General features: G+C 42.0%; 1 protein-coding gene across 2 annotated transcripts in view; it reads right to left on the bottom strand.

The window, feature by feature from the left end:
• camkvl (CaM kinase-like vesicle-associated, like) overlaps positions 1–22,396 on the bottom strand; it is a 45,051-nt gene that overhangs the window by 7,585 nt on the left and 15,070 nt on the right. For both annotated transcript variants that reach the window (XM_082518180.1, XM_082518181.1), the window contains exons 2-6: positions 6,678–6,784; positions 5,525–5,656; positions 5,201–5,275; positions 3,206–3,344; positions 958–1,078 (exon numbers count right to left, since the gene is read on the bottom strand). In XM_082518180.1, coding sequence (XP_082374306.1) covers positions 958–1,078; positions 3,206–3,344; positions 5,201–5,275; positions 5,525–5,656; positions 6,678–6,772 — 562 coding nt within the window. In that variant the 5' untranslated portion in view covers positions 6,773–6,784. The remainder of the gene's footprint in view (positions 1–957; positions 1,079–3,205; positions 3,345–5,200; positions 5,276–5,524; positions 5,657–6,677; positions 6,785–22,396) is intronic.

Genomic DNA, 22,396 nt, shown 5'->3' on the forward strand with positions numbered 1-22,396 from the left:
CGGCGGAGCTCACGGGCGCGTCACTGCAACTCCCCCTGGCTTCTGCTCCGCGGCTGCTGAGTGAGCCCTCATCTGGGACTCTCCTCAGCTCTTACTGGAACAGTGGCGCGGCTGCCCCTCTGTTGGTCTTCCATGGTTTCTTGTGTTCTGGGGGCCTCTGGATGTCTGGAGTTTTGATCTCCTCCATACCTGCTTCACACCCTGCAGGACGGGGCTGTGGCCCCCCCACACTCCCTAGCAGATCGTTACATGGAGAAACCTTTGGAATACAAGCGCGCTGATCCACACAGGTATGCACACGGGTGTTCACTGCTCGTAGACCCAAATTACACCTTTCTTGGCTGCTACTTCGAAGCACATCTGTCCTGCGTGCTGCACAACAACATTGAATATTTAGTATTTACTGCTGTTTACACTTAGCTAGATTAATGCGATGGTGTTGTGTTTAGTATGTTGCTTTGTTTTTTTTTTTTGTCTTTTTTTGGCTTGTTTTCTATTCTTCTCTCAACGGGTGATCCAGGAGATTTTTATTTTTTTTCTCCCCCCCTTTCTCACTGTCCCTCTCCCCTTCTGTTTTTCCTTTCCTTCCTCTTTCTTTCTCCCTTTCCTATCTCTCACTCATGTCTGTCCCGTCTGTAACATCTGAAAATAAAATATAATAAATAATAAAAACAAAGATCGACCAAATGGACCAATACGGCAATGCCACGATGATCCATTTGGCAAAGTAAATCCATTGGGTATCCTTGTTGGTCTTCAGACAACAATTCTGACGGCTAAAGAACCAAATGGGACAGGCGAGAAAAAAAAAAAACAAGTCCTCAGTCACATTTACACAACAGAAGAAAACAAAGATGGGAAAAAACAAAACAGGATAATAGATGGAGAAAAACTGAAAAGAAAATTTGGTTCCAAAACAAAGCCACACACTGTAAAGTGATGTCTGGAGTTACTTACCCAGGTATTCCGGTGTTCCACACGGCTCCGTGATTGGTCCGTTCTCAAATCTGGACAGGTAGAAATCTCGCAAAACTACTTTGTTATGGTTGTTTTCTGTGTAGTACATCAGGTTTTCCAGCTACAGAGAATGAGAAACGAAATAGCATTCCTACACAATTTCACACGTACTAAATGACACCATGGAGTCAAAGAAACGGGCCACTGGTTTAAATATCTGATGGTGGGTATTTTAACAGATCAGGACCAAGTGAATGTCCATCAAATTTGCCAAAACAACTCTTGTACAAATCCAAAGAACTGTCAGTCTTTATGCTCTGTACTATTGGACTTAACAGGAACAATAACTTACAATGAACGATGGTAAATGTACATTTATGTACTTTTTGCACAAAGAGGTCATAAATTTAGTGAGTCTCATGAAAACTGTTGGCTTACACATTTCTGCGAAAATGGATCTCCAAATAATTTAACAGCTGCATAAACTCCAGTATATTCAAGTTCAAAGAGGTGAGACTACAAAACTTCATGCGTGCAAGAAACTATGACTGCAGGTAACTCTTGTATGTAATCAGCAGCTCAGGAAACAAATCTCTCCTGTCGAAAATGAGTACTGGAGCAAAACTAGTTTGCCAGTGAAGATAGATGCCTTTAGGAGCAGTGTGTTTGTGTAGACCAAAGAAAGCTTTTCAGGAGAAAAATCTATTCAGATGGGAGGGATGTGAAACATGCAGTGCATGCAAGAGAGCCCTCAAACATCTCACAACTAAAAGACCTTCAGACAAAACAGTGGTGAAAATTCTTAACAATCCAAAAGGTGATGATTTTAATCGACTTAACTTCTATTTTGTAGGAACTGTAGCATTAAATGTTATCCTGATATGTCGAAAACAGTTCCAGTAAGGTAATAATAACACACAAGGGGTTAATAAGTCCTTGATATCATATAGCTCAAGGCCATTTACTTAAAAGTCATTAGTGGGCTAATCGAGGCAAAACTGACAGCCTTCCAGTGCAAATCATCAGTACAAGAGTAATCATCATTTGATGTCACTTATAGAGGTGTGTAGACCTTTGATTGCAAAGAGACAAATAACTGTGTGTGATCTAAATAGCTGTGATGGGGCATGTGGCTGTGAGGGATCTGTCTCAGAGGCAGCATGCATATAGAAGACAAAAGTGGTCCTAGTACTGAGCCACGAGGGACACTAATTCAAATGGTCTGCACAGGATCAAGTACTAGCTTTGGCCACAGAGAAGATTTTGTTAAATAAGTAAGAATGAAAACAATGTAAAGACGATCCCTTAATCCCAATCTAGGTTTCAAGATGGTCCAGCAAAATAAAGTAGTTGACTCTGCCAAATGTAGCTAACAGCACTAGCAGTGAGCAGTCATCACAAAGATATTCACTAAGATGAAAAGACTTTCTCTAGAACCTTAGATAAAAGAAAAGTTCACAGCAACGCTGCTCTATTCACCTGAATGTTTGTGTTATGATCACAATAGAGGGATTAGGCCAGATTAAGAGGCAATTTAGTTTTTTTCACATCAGGCATGCTTAAGTCAGAACAATAACACTGATAAGTCAACCTGTTAGCAAGACAAGCAAAATTAAGATGTAATGAACCAGCAGATTTAGCAATGTAGCTGGAATATGTGCAACAAATTATCATGTTGTTTCTGGACCACGACGAAGCCAAACCCAAACACACTAACACAAGTATTGGTTTCCCTGTAAGAAGTCATTTCTAGTCCTGCATTTATTTCAATTTCACTTTTATTCGATTTTGATTTGGTTTGATTGGTTTATAATCTGATTTCTGCCCCTAGGTTTAAGCAAAATAAAATTTCATCTTTTACCAGTAGAGGGAGTCTGAAGCCCACGAGATGTTGTAGCTCATTCCTAATGGTTTGATGATGTCCGCTAAAGATATGAATCTCTCTGCATGCGTGTCTGTCACTAGAGATTGTTTCAAGCCATAAAGACAGTGTTTACTCCCGTGGTAACAATGTTATCAAACGTTCAGTCATTACCGGGATGGCAGAAGTATGCTTTTATGTGTCTCCAAAGATTTTGTGCTGACTAAATACTTAATATTGCTTTCTGGAGTGTGACGGCGCTCACTCGACAAAGTTAGTTAGTCACTAATCTATTTTTATCTTTTTATGGTAGTGGCACTCACTACACACACACACACACACACACACACACACGCCATAAGACACAGAAAGGCAGTCAGCATGTACCTTCAGGTTCCTGTGAACTATGTTGAGGGAGTGTAAGTATGCCACAGCCTCCAGGACTTGTCTGATGACATTGGAAGCGTCTCTCTCTGTGTAGTTCCCTTGGTCCAGAATCCAGTCAAAAACATCTCCTCCTGTGGCACTGCGTGCAGTCGCACACACACACACACACACACACACACACACACACACACACACACACACATGCACACACACACACACATGCGTGCACACACACACAAGTACACGTATTACTAAAAATCCCATGACATGTAAAAGGCTATTTTGAAACACTGTAAACCACTTTCAGTCTTTTTGCAGCACAGTTTCCTTTTATTTCCGAAGGATAAACAACCTTCTCTGCTAGGCTGGAGCCAGCACTGCTGAGCAATTAAGAACGATACTATTAGTCATTACCAGTGTTGGTCAAGTTACTTGAAAAAAGTAATCAGTAACTAATTACTGATTACTTTCCCAAAAAAGTAATCCCGTTACTTTACTGATTACTTATTTTCAAAAGTAATTAATTACTTAGTTACTTAGTTACTTTTTAAAAACACGATTTACAACCTGAAGAGGTGATAAAGCGATAGATATTTCAGCCCAATTCTACTTTTTCTACATAATCCATCATACGAAATATAATCAAATGGAAAAGTCTCTTTTTTTAACTTGTTTTATTAGTTTTAATCTTTTAACTTTATGCATCAAGCAAAAATTTAATTATATTCAACATTCTCTGACTGGAAGAAATTAGTTTAATATTTAAACCTATTTTCTGCAGATTCCAGCTCATAAAATAAAATAGTTTTTGTGTTTACACTCAGTCTTTCAAATAGATGCAAGTAAAACACAGCAGAAAATAAATAAAGTCAAAGACTCAGCGGTCCTGTTGCTCTATTTTCACCTGTAAAGCAGGACTGTGGTAGGCGGAGGTTTACCCTGGTGCAGGTGTACAGCGGTCAGTGGAAGGATACGGCAGTTTCTCTGTGAGTTTCCCATTACGTCATAGCTACTCGGTGCTTGTTGGAAGTTTAGGGGTTTTTTTCGCTGTAAAAAGAAGTTTTCTTCCCACGCACAGCAGACGCTAATGTTTTTGTCACTTTTTATGGAATCAAACTCAAAGTAAGGTCAGTACTTCCACGCTTTAAACGCTGCACGCTCATACTCTCTCCCACAATCGATATGTGATCCATTGTTGATCTGCACACAGCTGTTGTCACGAACGTCGCACTCGCTTACGTCACTGTCATGGCAAAAAATAACGGTTTTAGTAACGCAGTAACGCAGCGTTCCTACGGGAAAGTAACGGTAATCTAATTACCGTTTTTGCAATAGTAATCCCTTACTTTACTCGTTACTTGAAAAAAGTTATCAGATTACAGTAACACGTTACTTGTAACGCGTTACTGCCCATCTCTGGTCATTACTCTAACATACTTAGTTACATTTTGAGATGAACGATGACAATGATTATCATGTAATGCTTCCAGCAGGAGGTCTGGTGCCTGGGCTAATGTGTGAGCTACACATAAATAGCCCGATGTACACACAAATGACTGCAAGTGCAGTTTGTCTTTCTCTGTTTCAGTAACACGGCATAAATAATGTGTCCACTCTGCTCCAGTCATTATTATTGCTTTCAAATAAAGCTGCAAATATCAAAATGCGCAAGTCACAAGTGATGTGGATTAGGTGAGTTCTAGTGTATCGATCCCAAGCTCTCCACAGAGACTCTCTTGTAGCAGAGCAGTGCTTCAGGAGCACTGAGTAATGTTGAGTGTTACTAAGAGCAAATATCTCATCAAATCTAACACCTTCCCCTGTGTCTGAGGGGAACAACAGAGCACACAGTAATAAGAGGATAGACTCAACTCCTACCCTCGAGCTGCTGGATTTGTGTTACGGCACATGCACAAAAACGACACTCAAACAGATACTGACAATGATGTTAACGCGAGAAAGACAATCGGTGGAAAAGTTCAAAGAAATGCTCACAGCTCCTGGATGATGAAATATTCCTTCCGAGTCTCAAACGTATCTATCAGCTGAAGGATGTTTGGATGGATTACCCTGGAAGAGGCAAAAGAAGTCACAGGCTGTAGGACGCTACGTGCAAACGTAAGGTGCTAAGGAGTCTGTCAGGTGACTAAATAAAGCAAAAAGCACAATTCACATCTCAGCTTACAATATCAACAAGAATTATTGCACAATTCATTTCACTTGAAAATTAGTATATCCAAACATTCTCTCCTTCTCCTCCTCTCCGCCTTTCTCCATTGCTCAATCATACATCCATCTGTTCACAAACTGATTGCGTACAGTTTCAGAATCATGATTTCGTTCTTGGCAGCCTTGCGGACTTTCCTGCCATCTTTCTTGAGGAATTTCTTGCAGACAAACACCTTGTCTGTTTGTCTGTCCTTTGCCAGGCACAGCTCGCAGAACTCCTTCCTACGCGATAAGAAAAAGAAATGGACAGAAAGACAGACAGACTGAGAACAGCAGAAAGAGTAAATGCTGGAAGAAGGATGAAAGTTTCTGATATTTTTTGTATGAGAGCGCGGTCCAGGAGAGACAGAATAATATTCAAATTAGGGGCACAAAGAGTACACTGGCTGCTTTGGAGAAACTCAGTGAAATAATTTAATTAGGAGGTGAAGCTTTGGATAGAAGGGTTGAAATGGGTCTTACAGCTCCCATCAGCTGGGCGGCATTAGGTTTTGAGCCTTTGGGGCATTCAGTACTTCACCCAAATGGATTCAGGGAAGCTTCGTGATGGAAAATTAAACTGCAATGTTTCACAATGAGAATGAAAAAGAAAAAGCGATAAACACAATTTTAAGAAGCACATGTACAGGCCTACAGCAAAAGCTTTGCACTTAATTCTGACTTAATGTGTTTTTAAGTTTGTGTGTGTGTACATGCACGCGTGTGTGTGTTATATAAAAGATGAGCAGAAATCTCTGAGGCCAGATGCTGATGTTGCCATATGGCCTTTTACACTGATTGGTATTTGTGTGTATGGTTTGCATGCCTGCCTGTGTGTGTGTGAGTTTGTGTTTCTCGAAGGGGTGCGCAGAAGAAAATGGTTCGTTTTCAGCCAGTTGAGCAGCAAACTGATTTTCAGAGGTTTTACGCAATATGTCTAAATATTTTTTGAATAAATAATAGATCCAGTGAATAAACAATAGCCTTCGAACAATGTGTTTCCTGAACTTTTACAATCAAAAATATTGAGACAATTGGCTAAAACGGACAAATTTGTCACATTTGTCTGTTACACACCAGCATCGCGCTGTTACCTTCTGTCATTCCTGCAGTGAAACCTTCTAATATGCCAAACCAAAGCTGTGGTGAGAACTGTCCAGTTCAGAAAATAACTCATGAGGTGAATGAAAACCTTGTGCCTGTGAAATGTTTACAATGGAGAGGAGGGAAAAGAAATCCGTGCATAAAGCTTTATAGCACTCACGCTCGCAGGACTTGTCCGAACTCATACTTGTCTGTGACATCAGATATGGTGTCATACGTTCGCCCATCTCGCAGGGCAAGGCACCCAAATGGCATGACGGCATTCACCTAAAAAGAAACAAAAATGAGAAACGAAGAGAAAGGTCTTTGAGTCACTTCACTATTGGGGTCAAATAAATTATTCTGAAGATGCCTTCAGGTGACAGACAGATAAAAGGAAACGGAGAGGCAAAAACCAGCGTATTAAAGAGGAACAGAGTTACTGATGAAACACTGTGAAAGCTTCCCAGTTGTTGAAGTCAGAAGAAACTGAAGGAGCGTCATTACTATTAGTCTTTAAAATATACAGTACGATGGAGCGCCACAGATACAACCGTGTCAGTTTCAGAACAAATGTGAATGCCGATGCTTCTGGCAGCCTGGTTTATGCCAGCCTTGTCAACAGACCCTAAGCTACCCACTAAGCTTCTCTTTACTCTGCTAAAGTCTGCAGATTCAGTGCAACGTCTGTCAAGTTCAAGTTAAACTTTATTTCTAAAGGGCAGTGTCCCTGCATCCCTGAAGCAGCTGGTTTCTTCACCAATCGCTGGACTGACACCGCTAGATTTTAATGACATAATTTCTTTTGTTCACAGTCTGTCAGTGTTGATATGACACAGAATGACTTTTAATGCTTCCCTTTTATCTCATCGTAACTCCTGCTGCTAGCCTCGCATATACTGTATATAATACTGCACTGGTCTTTTCACCTGATAGTAACTCATACTGTTAACACTGCACATACTGTATGTAATACTGTATATTTATATATAAAATCTTCTTATCATGTCTACCTTAAAATAGCTTGTGACCCCACAGGAGGTTCCAAACGCCCAGGTAGAATATGAAGGATCTAGCAATCGATATACCATCTCACCACAGTCCTCAGGCAATCCTCACCCACACCTTTTAAGCACACCATCTACTGTAGGAGACAGATTCCCTGGAAACTTCACTCATGCATCCTCAAGGTCCTTCTCCTCCATCACGTACTGTTACCTGAGCCTTAATATCGAACCTATTCCCATTCGTCGTATAATTTCTATTGTTTCTATCTCCGAGTCTCTTCAATTGAGTTAGGAAATGACGCAGTAGGGAGGGAATGGGACATTTGAGAAGGAGCTTTGATTAATGTGAGTAATTGCATTGAGAGAGCCAGTAATGTAAAGATGACTTCATTGTTTATTGTGTAACAGCGAGAGAGAGAGAGAGAGAGAGAGAGGAATAGCCAGATATATATAACAGGAGAGAAGACAATCCTTAGCAGAAATGGCATTTTGTGGGTGCTAATTTAGGATTAAGGAATCAATATCAGTGACATAAAATCCTCTCTCTTCTCTTTGTGTGCATGACATCACCAGTGTAGATGATAGGGCCAGAGGTGGGTCTGTCCTGTGATGGAGGAGGGGCAGGAAAGTACTGTGTAATCCCAGTGCTGGCCGTAATCTTTAATCTGTACCCCTAATCCAGAGTGCTGGGATACAATGTGTGTATGTGCAGGCGTATAAAAGTGTGTGCCTGAGCAAGTATAAAGGCTGATGCGGGTAAGTCGCAAGTACAGATAGAGGTTTGAGCAGGAGGGTGCGTGCCTGTGTGTACGTATGCATCCATATGTCCATCCTTGTGTGAGTGTAATGCCCCGGTGAGATGGGAGGTATTTAGTGGTGAAAATGCACAGTACTGCCAGAAGATTATGTAAGCGCAACAACAATCCCATGACAAGGTCCAGGACGGTGAAGGTGAAGCTGGCATGAATGGAGCACATCCATCCCTCTGGGAACAAAGTGTACCCGCTGAAATAAAGTAAAGGCTGCCAAGCCCCAAGTATTATTCTTCAGAAGGGTCAGGAAATGGGTTTGCCAAGAACTTTGAGATGCTACGTTTTCAGCCCATCCCTTTCTTGCTCCGTCCCCATCTGCAGACACTATACACACTATTAAAATAAATCTGTTTCTGCCTTTACACTGGCATTAACGTTTTTAAAAACTTTTCCTCCAGTTTGTTTAACAGTTGGTGTCGGTTTAGTTGAAACTTAAAATGAAGCACTTCACTTCTTTGTGTGAAGTACAAATTCCCAGAGGGTTTGAAATGTGGATGGCCTTAAAAAGAACACTAAATAACTGTCTGTGCTTTCCATTTGGAGGGATGTAATCAGTCCAGGGTACTTTCTTTCAGTTACAGTGTATCTCACCTTTTCTCTCCTTGTGCCAACAGAGAATGTTTCTCAGACTGCCATAAAAACACCGTACCTGCAGAATACTGAGTCAGTGCGAGCCTCGAAGTTGACGAGGAGTAGGAGGAGATATATGGAGGATATGAGGAGAATGGAGATGAGAGGGAAGGACTGGAAAAGATGGAAGACGAGGGAAAAGGTGAGAAATAATGGGAACAGAAAAGCAAAGTGAAAAGTGCACTGTGACTAAGTGGAAAGGTGGATAGAGAAAATAGTGTACATGAGAACAGAACAAAGTGTGAAACACAGAACTGCAGAGGCAGACTGAGAGTACCTATCAACCTCACAGCTTCACAGCTATCTGTGTGCAAATGCTTGCACAGGTGAGTGTGTTTCTTTGCGAGTGTAAGTGTGGGCACATGTGGCTGTATGTGTGTATATGTTAACAGGCTTTGTCAGACTCACTGTGTTTGGTAAGGGTATGAAAGGATGTCCCCGGAGTCAGAAAGCACTTGAAGGCATGACAGGGCAACCTCTCTGTAAGAAACATTTACAGCCACCAGCCTGAATATGTGCCACAGATTTGCAGGTAGCACGATATCAGGGATAAAATGAAAGCATTGAAGTGCAGTGCAACATTCCAGCCTTTCTAAGCGATGCCGTCACTGATCTCTCAGTGGCAGGTTCGCCTTTGAATCAGCAGGTCTGACTGCTGTGTGATGTGGGAGTCTCAGCATCACAAGAAATGTTTCCTTTTAACATTTCCAGATTTTTTCAGTCATGCCTTTTTTTTTTGTTGCTAATGGTCAATCTGTGATTCAAACTCGCTATGTGGAGGCCAGTGTTGGTCAAGTTACTTGAAAACAGTAATCAGTAACTAATTACTGATTACTTCCCCCCAAAAGTAATCCCATTACTTTACTGATTACTTATTTTCAAAAGTAATTAATTACTTAGTTACTTAGTTACTTTTTAAAAACACGATTTACAACCTGAATAGGTGATAAAGCGATAGATCTTTCAGCCCAATTCTACTTTTTCTACATAATCCATCATACAAAATGTAATCAAATGGAAAAGTCTCTTTTTTTTTAACTTGTTTTATTAGTTTTAATCTTTTAACTTTATGCATCAAGCAAAAATTTAATTATATGCAACATTCTCTGACTGGAAGAAATTAGTTTAACATTTAAACCTATTTTCTGCACATTCCAGCTCATAAAATAAAATATTTTTGTTTTTCAATTCAATTCAATTCAATTTTATTTATATAGCGCCAAATCACAACATAAGTTGCCTCAAGGCGCATCATAGATACAGAGAAAAACCCAACAATCATATGACCCCCTGTGAGCAAGCACTTTGGCAACAGTGGGAAGGAAAAACTCCCTTTTAACAGGAAGAAACCTCCAGCAGAACCAGGCTCAGGGAGGGGCGGGGCCATCTGCTGTGATTGGTTGGGTGAGAGAAGGAAGACAGGATAAAAGAAATGCTGTGGAAGAGAGACAGAGGTTAATAACAGATATTAACCTCTGTTTTTACACTCAGTCTTTCAAATAGATGCAAGTAAAACACAGCAGAAAATAAATAAAGTCAAAGACTCAGCGGTCCTGTTGCTCTATTTTCACCTGTAAAGCAGGAGTGAGGCAGGCGGAGGTTTACCCTGGTGCAGGTGTGCCGCAGCGGTCAGTGGAAGAATCCGCGAGTTTCTCTGTGAGTTTCCCATTACGTCGTAGCTACTCGGTGCTTGCTCGGAAGTTTAGGGGGTTTTTTTGCTGTAAAAAGAAGTTTTCTTCCCACGCACAGCGGACACTAATGTTTTTGTCACTTTTTATGGAATCAAACTCAAAGTAAGGTCAGTACTTCCACGCTTTAAACGCTGCACGCTCATACTCTCTCTGCACTCGATATATGATCCACTGTTGATCTGCACACAGCTGTTGTCACGAACGTCGCACTCGCTTACGTCACTGTCATGAGACATTCTCGCAATAAATCACGGTTTTAGTAACGCAGTAACGCAGCGTTCCTACGGGAAAGTAACGGTAATCTAATTACCGTTTTGCAATAGTAATCCCTTACTTTACTCGTTACTTGAAAAAAGTAATCGGATTACAGTAACGCGTTACTGCCCATCTCTGGTGGAGACATGACTGAGCACCTACAGGTGCATTTTGGGAAAATGTATTTTTATATTTTTCATTTTAATAAGAAGGGAGTAACTAATGTATGATTTCAGTACTTACAAAATAAGTCAGTGTTTCTGAGGGATGAGGAACTAACTGTCCCTTCATACTGCCTCTAATTAGACCACAAAACGTAACAAGCGCAGAGCTCAGGAGACTCAATTCAGCTCACACTGTCAAACGTGGTCAAAATAAGCACTGAGTCTCCTATAATTAAACAAAACTGTAACACAAATGGGAATAACATGATTTACATGGATCTTAACTCACTTCAGCTGAACTTTTGAAATTTTAAATAAGAGTCCATCGACATTACTTAATAATGTAGAATTCAGGAAACGCTGGCAGGGAACAAAAAAGGCAGCCTTGTAACAACTGCAGAGTTTGCTGCGTACTTTCCTTATATTCTTATAAAATGCACACCCATTAACACACACAGGCACACGCACACTTCGGTGTGAAGCCGCACCGAGCTATCCGAGACATCACACTTCATCTTCGGCACCCCTAAATCAAATTGCCGGTGCACAGCTCTGCGTTTGTGGGTGTCTGTGTGGCTGTTCACAAGTGCTGTGTTTAGGCTAAAATGGAACAGAACAGCTTTTTATCGGCTCATACAGGAAGTGTTTCAGAGGTTCTTGGCGTCAAGGTTATGATTCTGCTATTTAACGCCACTCATGTCTTTAGCCATTCTGTCCCACTTGGCACAGGCTCAGTCGGCCTCTCTGGAGAAAAAGCAAACGGTCTCTTTCTTATCGGCAAATCGACGCTGTCTCAGGGCTAAACACAAACAGAATAACAGACACGAAGAAACGCAGTAGGCATGCGCTGTGTGTGACAAGGCGCTATGTCTACTTTCCCTTTGGATGTGCTGCCAGTTTTAGAAAGCTGAGAATAATTGCAAATGGATGTTATGTAAATATTTCACCCACTGCTGTGTGAAGCTGCTTTTTGTGTTGTCAGTCAAGTGCTTAGTTGTGTCAGTGTGTCCTTGTCACTGTCAGACTGATGCTGCTTGCAAATCGACAACATTGTCATTATCTTCATCACCACAATGCAAATCCTGATATCCACACAATTCGATTAAGTCATGCTGCACTGCCTTTGTTAAGAGGTGACTGGAGATGCACAGTATAATAAGATAAACGGCACCAAAGTGTACGTGTCTGCATGTGTGTGTGTTTGTGAAGGAAAATATGAACAAGTATGTCGATGTTTGCCTCCGGAGAAGCATGAGAGCAGCAGATTTGCTTGAACGAAACATGACAGGCCTCGCATGTCAGGTTGCATATGCCTCCATACGCAGAGACAGTATATTTTTCAGAGCTTCGCTACAACTGTCCTTGGCAGAGCAGCATGCTGAATATATCGGCCCCTCGTTAGTGTTAGACATGCACTCTGCCTACCTCACAGCATCAACACAGGCGCCCAGGAATAGCATGTTTTCACTTTAACCATTTCATCTGTGTGAATGTGTGTGTGAATGGGTGGATGACTGGATATGTAAAGCGCTTTGGGGTCCTTAGGGACTAGTAAAGCGCTATATAAATACAGGCCATTTACCATCTCTTTCCCTGCCTCTCCAGCTTTCTTCTCTCAGTCTTTCACTTGTCCTGAAAGCTTTTGTGTCATTATTGTTTCCAAATCCTTGACTTAGTCAACCTGTAAAGGTGATCATTTCAAACCCAGGCTGAGAAATGGAGGAGCCGGGATAGGGAGAGGCGACATCGGAGGTTAATACTGATACAGCAGCCACTGATATGCAGGAAGAATTTGGAGAAAGAAAAGAAATCTATCCTGTTGTGACCCCCCCCCCTCCCTTTTTCACAAGGGGTCACCGCTGAAGGTAGCTCCGCATGTTTGATTTGACAGATTTTTGCACCAGGTGCCCCCAAAAGGATTCATGTCTCCCTCAGGACCAAACTGGGATCTTTTGCTTTGTAGATGAACGTGTGACCACAACACCACGGAGCAAACTGGTGTGTGTGAGAGTAAGACGATTAAATATATTTAAAATGTACAAACAAACCTATTATGTGACAGGAGGTCATTTTCTGAGTCCCTAAAAGGCCTTGAGAGGGTTATTAAGCAAATCATTACCTCCGTGTTTCATACTTTTAATACGATTAAAAATAATAACCATATCTTTGTTTTTTTTCTGCCCTCGCCTTGATATTCATGTGCTTGTTTTTGTGTGTGCAAATCAGCGTGTGCCTCTTCATCCATGTATAACGAGACATGACAGCTGCAGCCTGTTCCTTATTGATCAGTCAGGAGCTCCTGTTATTTACTTGACTTAACACAGAGAAAAGAAAACAAGGCTGAAATTGACTTTTCATCATGGAACGCTTGGGGGTTTAAAAATCCTTCACATCAAGTCCACAACATTATGTAAGAATTGCATCAGGTGCAATTAGGAAATAAGCCCTTTCATATTGCCATTTATGTCATTTTGGTCCACAAAGCACATCCCCAGTAAGAATATAATGCCATTAAGCAGAAATTAGTCCACCAATTCCTACTAGGCTCATTGCCTGAGTAGACAAGTGTGTGCCCCATATTGAGCAGAGCACACAGCAGAGGTTGGTCCCAGACCTTATCAGGATGCTGCCACATGAAAGTGGGACAAATAAAAGAGTTGTGAGGACATGACAGCGTACACAGGAGAGAAGGATGAGAGGTATGAGAAAGAGAAGCAGATGAAGGGCCAATTATCAGCGCTTGATAAAAACAAATGTAGTACATTTACTTGTAGCACACAAGCATGAACAACAGACGGTGAATGGAGTATCATCTGAAATATACACACACACACACACACACACACACACACACACACACACACACACACACACACACACACATTTGGACAGTAAACTTATAATATGAAGAGTTATGTGTGTCTAAATGTCACATAATGGCTGTTATGCATGGATATGATTCCTGTGTTGCATCAACATCTATTACATTTGTTTCTTCCACTGCGCTCCCAGTAAGGGGTCTTCTTCGAGCTTGTTATAAGCACTAATTCCTTCATTTCTCATAGAGTGGCTCTCATCTAAGGCCTGTCTATGTGTGTGTGCGTGTGTGTATCGATGCCTGTGTGTGAGGGAGAGAGACAGTTAATGTGTTTGTGTGACTGCGAGGCATGGCAGAAACAGGCTTAATAAGGAAACACACTGATGAAAATTCATCACATCGGCCCAGAGAGACGGAGACAGGAACCTCTTTCCAAATGCAGACATAGGAAATTTAGCCAAATTCATCTTGCTGCACACGGTCGCTTTTACTGCTATTTCTGTAAAGACATTTGCTGACATAATGCATGTGTTGGGCTCTTGCCCTTAAGTTTTACTATCACACTCAAACCTAAACCTGATTCTAACCTGACACTTGTTCCTTCTTTCCTAAATATCTTCACTCTGATAGTGTTAAAGTACAATCCAAATAAAACGCGTGCACACACACACACACACACACACACACACACACACACACACACACACACACACACACACACACACACACACATATATATCTATACATATATGTGTGTTTCTAAACGTTTTACGACTCTGTCAGTAATAGTAATACTGTCAGCTTCAACCCCCACCCCACTGTCTGCCCTCTGTTTTCTGTCCCCTCATTAAGAGAGTGGATGAGTGCATCTGTGCAGGTCTTGCACAGTAAGTGCATCCTCAGGGAGAGGGGCCACAGAGTACCTTTTGACAAAAGTGTGTCTGTGTGTTTGCCTGTAGCTTACGCAGAATGATGCAATACCTGGCTGACAGGCTTGTTCTTTCTGACACCAGAGCAGCCTGAGGCAGGACCTGCAGGCATACACGCACAGACACACACACACACACACACACACACACACACACACACACACACACACACACACACACACACACACACACACACACACACTGTGCCTATACAACTATACAACTGTCAGACCGAATGATGGTTAGTGATAGCTTTTTCCAAGTGTGTTTGTGTAAGTAACTTTCTGACAAAAACTGACTTCATCCATGAGTCGGACACATACTGTGGCATACAAAATCACACACAGACGAGGAGCGAGCACTTCCTCCAGAGCGGAATGGAAAATCACAACAGAGCTCCACATGACAGTAAGTGAGAGCGAGACAGAGTAAAAGGGAGGTGAGTAGAGGATCATAAGCAAGTGAAAAAGTAGACTTCATGAATATATTATGCAAATCTATTGCATAAAACATGTTGGTGCATTTACACGTTTATAGTTTCTTCTCTCTCATAAAAGAGGAACTGTAAAAAATACATTTATACCAACAAAAGCCTGAGCCCCCACCTCCCCCGTTCGCTCTCCCTCGCCCTCTATTCATTCACTCCAAATTGTGGTTTTATTCATGTTGTGTTGCCTTGTCTGTTTTAATGCCTTCCTCTTTATATAAATACAAGTATTACGATGCAAAAACGTTGCTAATCTTGTTAAAGAAAACCCGAAGGCCTGATGGTAACGGGAAAATTGGGAGCTGGAGTTAATAAAATCACTGCTGTTCAGAAATACGGTAAACAAAGTTTAAAGGTAACGTGTCTAGATTTGAGCTGAATGCATAAACGCTGCCGTGACGTGTTTTCTATGGATTTTAACATTATAACATTTACATTATGTGCATGAGTCAGTTTTTCTGAACTGCAAATGTCTGTAAAAGATCTCATGGACATCGATAGCTGTTGAAACATTTCAGTGTAGATCAAGTCGGAGGACCAGCTGACAGACCAACTGTTAGTTTAGCTGGCAAACAACTTGGTGGTGCATCTTGTACTTTGCTTGACATTTGGTTACCCTAATCGATTGCTCAGCTGTTTGCTGTGACCAAGGTCAAAACAAATGCTACATTCAAAAAATCCTACGTGTTTAATCTTTGGATACTGTTTCGCAAAGATGCAGATATGACAAATTCATCTGTGGTTTTCAATATTAAAGCAAGGTGGGCAACTCCAGACCTCCAGGGCCGGTGTCCTGCAGGTTTTAGATGTGTCCTTGATCCAACACAGCTGATTCAAATGGCTAAATGACCTCCTCACCATGTCTTGTAGTTCTCCAGAGGCCTGGTAATGAACTAATCATGTGATTCAGGTGTGCTGACCCAGGGTAAATGGTAAATGGCTTGTATTTAGCGCTTTACTAGTCCCTAAGGACCCCAAAGCGCTTTACACATCCAGTCATCCACACATTCACACACTGGTGATGGCAGCTACATTGTAGCCACCCTGGGGCGCACTGACAGAGGCGAGGCTGCCAGGCACTGGCACCACTGGGCCCTCTGACCACCACCAGTAGGCAACGGGTGAAGTGTCTTGCCCAAGGACACAACAACCAAGACTGTCGGAGCCGGGGCTCGAACCGGCAACCTTCCGATTACAAGACAAACGCCTGACTCTTGAGCCACGATCGGCCTCAAGATCTAAAACCTGCAGGACACCGGCCCTCGAGGCCTGGAGTTGCCCACCCCTGTATTAAAGGGTTCACCTAAGGTTTTGTGTCATTGATAAGGATGTCGAGTATAAGTTATATGTGAACCTTAAACTGTGTGTTGTAATAGGTGTACATTATAGTACCATTTTATCCATCCATCCATCTTTTTCTGCTAAAGCAGAATTACCTCCACCAGCCATTCCAGGGAAACACTGAGGTGAGGTGTTCCCAAGCAAACTGAAAGAATTAACCTCTCCAGTGTCTACTGGTTCTGCCATGAACCTCCTGCCCATGGGAACGACTCACATATCAGGCATCCAGGAGGCATCCTAGTCATATGCCTGAGCCACCTCAATGTAGATCTGTTTCTTGGCTGCTTAAACCGGCGTATATTTAACCGGTATTATAATGGACTGAAATTCTTGACTTTCCCAAATAATCAGTAACTATCTGACTCATCACCAGAAGTGAAATGCAATAGCCTTCTTTCCAGGGGCAGGTGTTGGTTGTATGAAATCAAGTCAAATGTTTAATTATTTTTCTGAGAATTCTGGCCTTGTTTTCCCACTAATCTCGTATTTCTTTCCCAGGAAGTCGAGATGTCTAAAAATGCTCACCCATGTGGGGATTAGTGCTTGGAAACTGCCAGCCTTACACTATAATGAACACAGGGAAAAGGACCTTTCAGACAACACTGATTTGTAATTGTAATTCTGTCAGCCTGACATTAACACAAGAGCATTACAAGCAATGTTTAGAAGCTGTGGGCTCCATTTGTCTGCTCTTATTTTGTCAGTAAATTTTCTGATTCTACAATAGGACATCTGCACAAATGAAAAACATCAACCATTACCAAGCATTTTATCATCAGTTTATTACATTTGTGCACTCACTAAAACGCATCGACACAAAAACCAAATCAGAGTCAGAGTCTCTGTTGGGACCAAGTGGCTTGTTGAACTTCACTTCTGTGTTTTCCAGCATTAATCAGAGCTTACAACATAACAATAAAAGTGTGTGACACATTCTTCAAGTGTGTTATTAATTGGAGCTACTATACAACGCTTCCTCTTGATTGTGCTGTGTCTGTATCTTTGTCAGAGCAATAACCTCAGAACAGCAATTACAGAAATGAAAAATCAACAACAAGCCAAAATGTTTTATTAAGGGTTTCAGTAATGGATGCCAGTGTGGAATCACACGCTTAATGTTCACGCTTCCCTGCTAGGAAACATTTGCAAAATGCTCCAGTGCCAAACACAGAACCAAGAATTAAACGTCGCCTGTCAGCTCCTCACCCCGTCACACCGTGTCGACATGAAATGCTCGATCAAGCCAAAAGGACAGAGAGAGGATATGTTTCATGAGTTTGGGATCATGAAGGGATGCCGTAATACTCATAGGAAGACATGCAGGAAGCTTACGTGACGATCTTTTAGGCAGTGTGCAAGTGTGTACTGTACATGTGTGTTTGTGACTGGGTCACCAGGGAGGAGCAACAACCTCTGTCAAGTGGTTTTCCTCTAAAAAATACACAATGTGTCAAAACGCAGCTCCCTCTAGGGCCATGAGCTGATGCAACTTTTATCAACCAACGTGAATTCTCTGCGTGTGTTTGGGGCACTTTTGGTTACACTTAATCCACTTTCAGATGCTCAAGAGATGCTTATGTGGAGAGAGAGCTGTCATACACACACACACACACACACACACACACACACACAAATCCCTCTTCAGTCTTTGACAACACATACAGAACCACAAATGTACCTACCCAAACACCACCTACACGCACTCAGACACACAAAAGAAACACACATGCACACGTACTTTGCCACTGGACTTGTTATTATTCTCAGGTGAATAAATTAAACTGCAAAACCTTCTTTCCCAGCATCCATCGGTGTATGTGTCAGTGCGGACGTTAATGTTTTTGTGGGTATCTCCATTGATCACGACTGCATTAATTCATTCCTTTTGTGACCAAACATGGCCTTTGGACACACCGCACAGAGTGCCTCTCCAAAAACCTGGACTTCAAATGAGAGGCTCAATCCACACCTCGCTTTGCAGGCACACACGCGCACATACACACCCACACACAATGCACACATACAGTAAACAAACTAAGACACAGTAAAAGAGACACGTAAAGATGTGCACAAAATTGAATGAAAAAACAAACATTTCTTGCTGGTTTTCCCAACCCGGCTGTTCTGCTAATTTTCATCAAAGCAACTGACTCCTTTTGCTCACTCCCCTCGCTTTCTCCACCTCTGTTTACATCACGTGTTGCATGTCTACTGACTATGATGCCAGATAGTGATAGATTGAAGTAAATGTGCCTGTACGACCAAGAACAGAAGGTCACTTTGCTGCTGTGCATCAAAATAGCCCGTGTGTCTCATACAGTTATCCAAAGATTCTTCTTGACTGTTTTGAGCCAAACCTCGATCAATAAAAACTTCAGCAGGGAATATGAAATACAGCCTGTCGTGAGCTGTAACTCCTGGATCGACTGCAAGATGTTTTTAAAAAAAGGTTCCAAGCAGCGCTCTATTATGGTGACTTCATTTCATCAGTTATTAGACAGGAACAAAACATCTTGTGGCTGTAGATGGGCGCTTACTTTCATTACAGTAGCCTTTTATTTATTTATTTTTGCTAAATAATACAGTTGATGGTATGTTAAGCCTCACATTTCTGAATATTCCAGTGCATGTTAACCTGAAACAATCTGTTCAGCTTTTCCTCTCAGCCAAATTTGGCTTCTCATTATCTTCCCATGGGTTGTCTGTGAGTTTTCAGATTCTTAGTTTGTGCGAGGTGGCCGTAACATTTCTCCACTTCTGCAGTAATCTGCATCCCGAAGGCTTATCCCTCACACAAGCACGCATAGCTACATAATTCAATTCTAAACAAGGGGCATTTATAATTAAAAGGACAAAGGATGCAGCTGTTACATTTAAAATTTATTTATTATTTTTTGCAAATGGAAATGGTGGTAGCCGATTTGTGATGTGATGATATGAAAATATTATATCAGAAATGGGTTTAAGCAGAAAGAGAACCAAACACCATACCTTTGCTATAATAGAGGCACCTATTATGTACCATCTGAATGCAAATGCACAACCACTTGCACGCGTGCATGTCTGTGTGTGACTTGGACAAGCACAAGACTTGCGGTTGCTTGGTCTCAAGGTTTAAGTGGGTGAGACAGGGGTTAAGCGATGAGATAAAAAAAAGATAATCAAGATGGGAAAAAAAGAGAAATAAGAGGCAGCAAGGGAGAGGATGATGAGGATGATATATAGCTGCTAGCATGATCCAGTTTGGGCATATATTCAGGACAGATACGTAACTGCACACAGATGGCTCCTCCCCACACACACAGACACAGGTCAGAGAACCAGCACTTTTGTACTTGTATTGCACTCATAGTTAGACCGCATCAGCCATATATATATATATATATATATATATATATATATATGTATATATACACACACACACACATAGTAAAAAAGTTCTACAGAATTTGTCTGTAAATTTATTACATTCATTTTATTTTGTATTGTGTTGCTGCCTGGCACATTTTTTCTTCTGTTACTGCATATCTTCCCAAGTCATGTAAGGATTTAATAGACTGAAATAGATTTTTTAAAAAGCAGTGTCTCTCAGGCTGGCAGACTTTTATTGTACCTTTTAAGCTTCAACTTGTTCATAGGATTCACAGTAAGTGATGACTGATAGAATTAGCTTGAGGCTAATGCAGGCTCATGTACATTCTTAGCTTTGTGCATCTGTATGAAATATTAACCACATCCTCTAATGGGATTTCATTTGAAAATCTGGATATACATTGTATTCAACATAATGTCTGACTTGTACGCTTGTCACCACAATCAGGAGCGGATGACGATGAATGGGAAAGAAAAGATAGAGAGGGAAATGGGAGGCGGGCTATTGTGGTCAGAATGACAGCGATCCACTTGAGATGCCTCCAAATTAATTTTGGAAAATTTTGAGAAGTGATTGTACTCTGGTATTGGATAAGAGCCTTTACTGAAATTATTCACAAACTTTAATTTCTTATTTTCAAGACAGAAAAAGCACACAAAACAATGAGGCCTGAATTGATGAGACAAACAGACACAACTGGTGTAAAATAGACTAATTCTGCAGACCTGTCACAAGGCCGTCTTTTGTGGTTAGATTTACAGTGTAGATGAAGGCTGAGGATTCAGGGTCACCTGAATCCTCAGCCTTCACTTAGTTATGCTGCAATAGGTGTAGACTGGTGGGGGACTCCCATGATGCACTGAGTATTTCTTCTTCAGTCACCTTCCTCACTCACTATATGTTAGTACACCTCTCTGCATTGAGTCATACTTGTTATTAACCTCTGTCTCTCTTCCACAGCACATCTTCTATCCCGTCTTCCTTCTCTCACCCCAACCAATCACAGCAGATGGCCCCGCCCCTCCCTGAGCCTGGTTCTGTTCTGTTCTTCTTCCAAAGGGAGGTGAGTACCCTACTGGCCAACACCAGTAGGGTAAAGTGTCTTGCCCAAGGACACATCGACCAGGACAGAGAGCCCGGGGATTGAACCAGCAACCTTCCGGTTACAGATGCGCTTCCCAACACCCCTGAGCCACGGTCGCCCCAATTGAACTGAGGCAAGAGAGGGTTATTTGTCCACATATGACACAACTCCATGGACTATTAATGACAGCTCAAGCCTTCCAACAGCAGCACAAACCACACTCTGTCTAATGACAAATGGCAGCCAGCTATTAAAGGACGAAACCATTATTTACTCACAGGTGAGTTTACCAAATTCAAACATTGCACCATCTATATACAACAAGCACTCTCTTAAATAAACATATATATTTTACTACTATTTATTAACAATTACATATTTTTTTTCTTAACCTTACACCAAAAACACCAAAAACCCATGTACAGACGTTCCCCACACTCTCTTTACTCATGGCCTCTCTGCAACCTTGAAAAGGTTTAATTTGGTCAAACAGCCTGGACAGGACACCAAAAAGACAGGTGAGTAATCACATCTCAGCAAGAAACTTCTTTACACATAAATATTCCCCAGAGAGACAACAGCAGACTGTCTGACACCTCAGACACTTCACACCTCCTCTATTCACCCTGCTCACTCCTCCCCACCCCCAACAACAGCATCCAATACACACTCAACACAAGGCTCCAGCCTGTCTCTCTCAACCACCCAGGTTAGGAGGGAACTGAGGAGGATTAATGGCAAGAAGGCAGCGGGCCCAGATGGCATCAGCTCGAGGGTCGTCAGGTCCTGCGCGGACCAACTGTGTGGGGTGATGGAGCACCTCTTCAACCTGAGCCTGAGGTTGGGAAGAGTCCCACAGCTCTGGAAAACCTCCTGTGTTGTACCAGTGCCAAAGACTTCACGCCCCAAGGACCTCAACAGCTACAGGCCGGTGGCTCTGACATCCCACCTGATGAAGACCCTGGAGCGGTTGGTCCTGGCTCAGCTTCGGCGCCTAACAAGCTCATCACTGGACCCACTTCAGTTTGCCTACCAGCCTGGCATTGGAGCGGATGATGCCGTCATTCACCTCCTACATCGTTCCCTCGCTCACCTGGAGACCGCTGGAAGCACTGTGAGAATCATGTTCTTTGATTTCTCCAGTGCCTTCAACACTATTCTTCCCTCGGTTCTAAAGGACAAGCTGGAGAACTCTGGAGTGGACCATCACCTCACTACCTGGATCCTGGACTACCTCACCGACCGACCACAGTATGTGAGGACTCAGGGCTGTGTGTCGGACAGGGTCGTCTGCAGTACGGGGGCCCCA

This window comes from Aulonocara stuartgranti (assembly GCF_965226115.1).
Source record: "Aulonocara stuartgranti genome assembly, chromosome: 20".
Classification (NCBI taxonomy): domain Eukaryota; kingdom Metazoa; phylum Chordata; class Actinopteri; order Cichliformes; family Cichlidae; genus Aulonocara; species Aulonocara stuartgranti.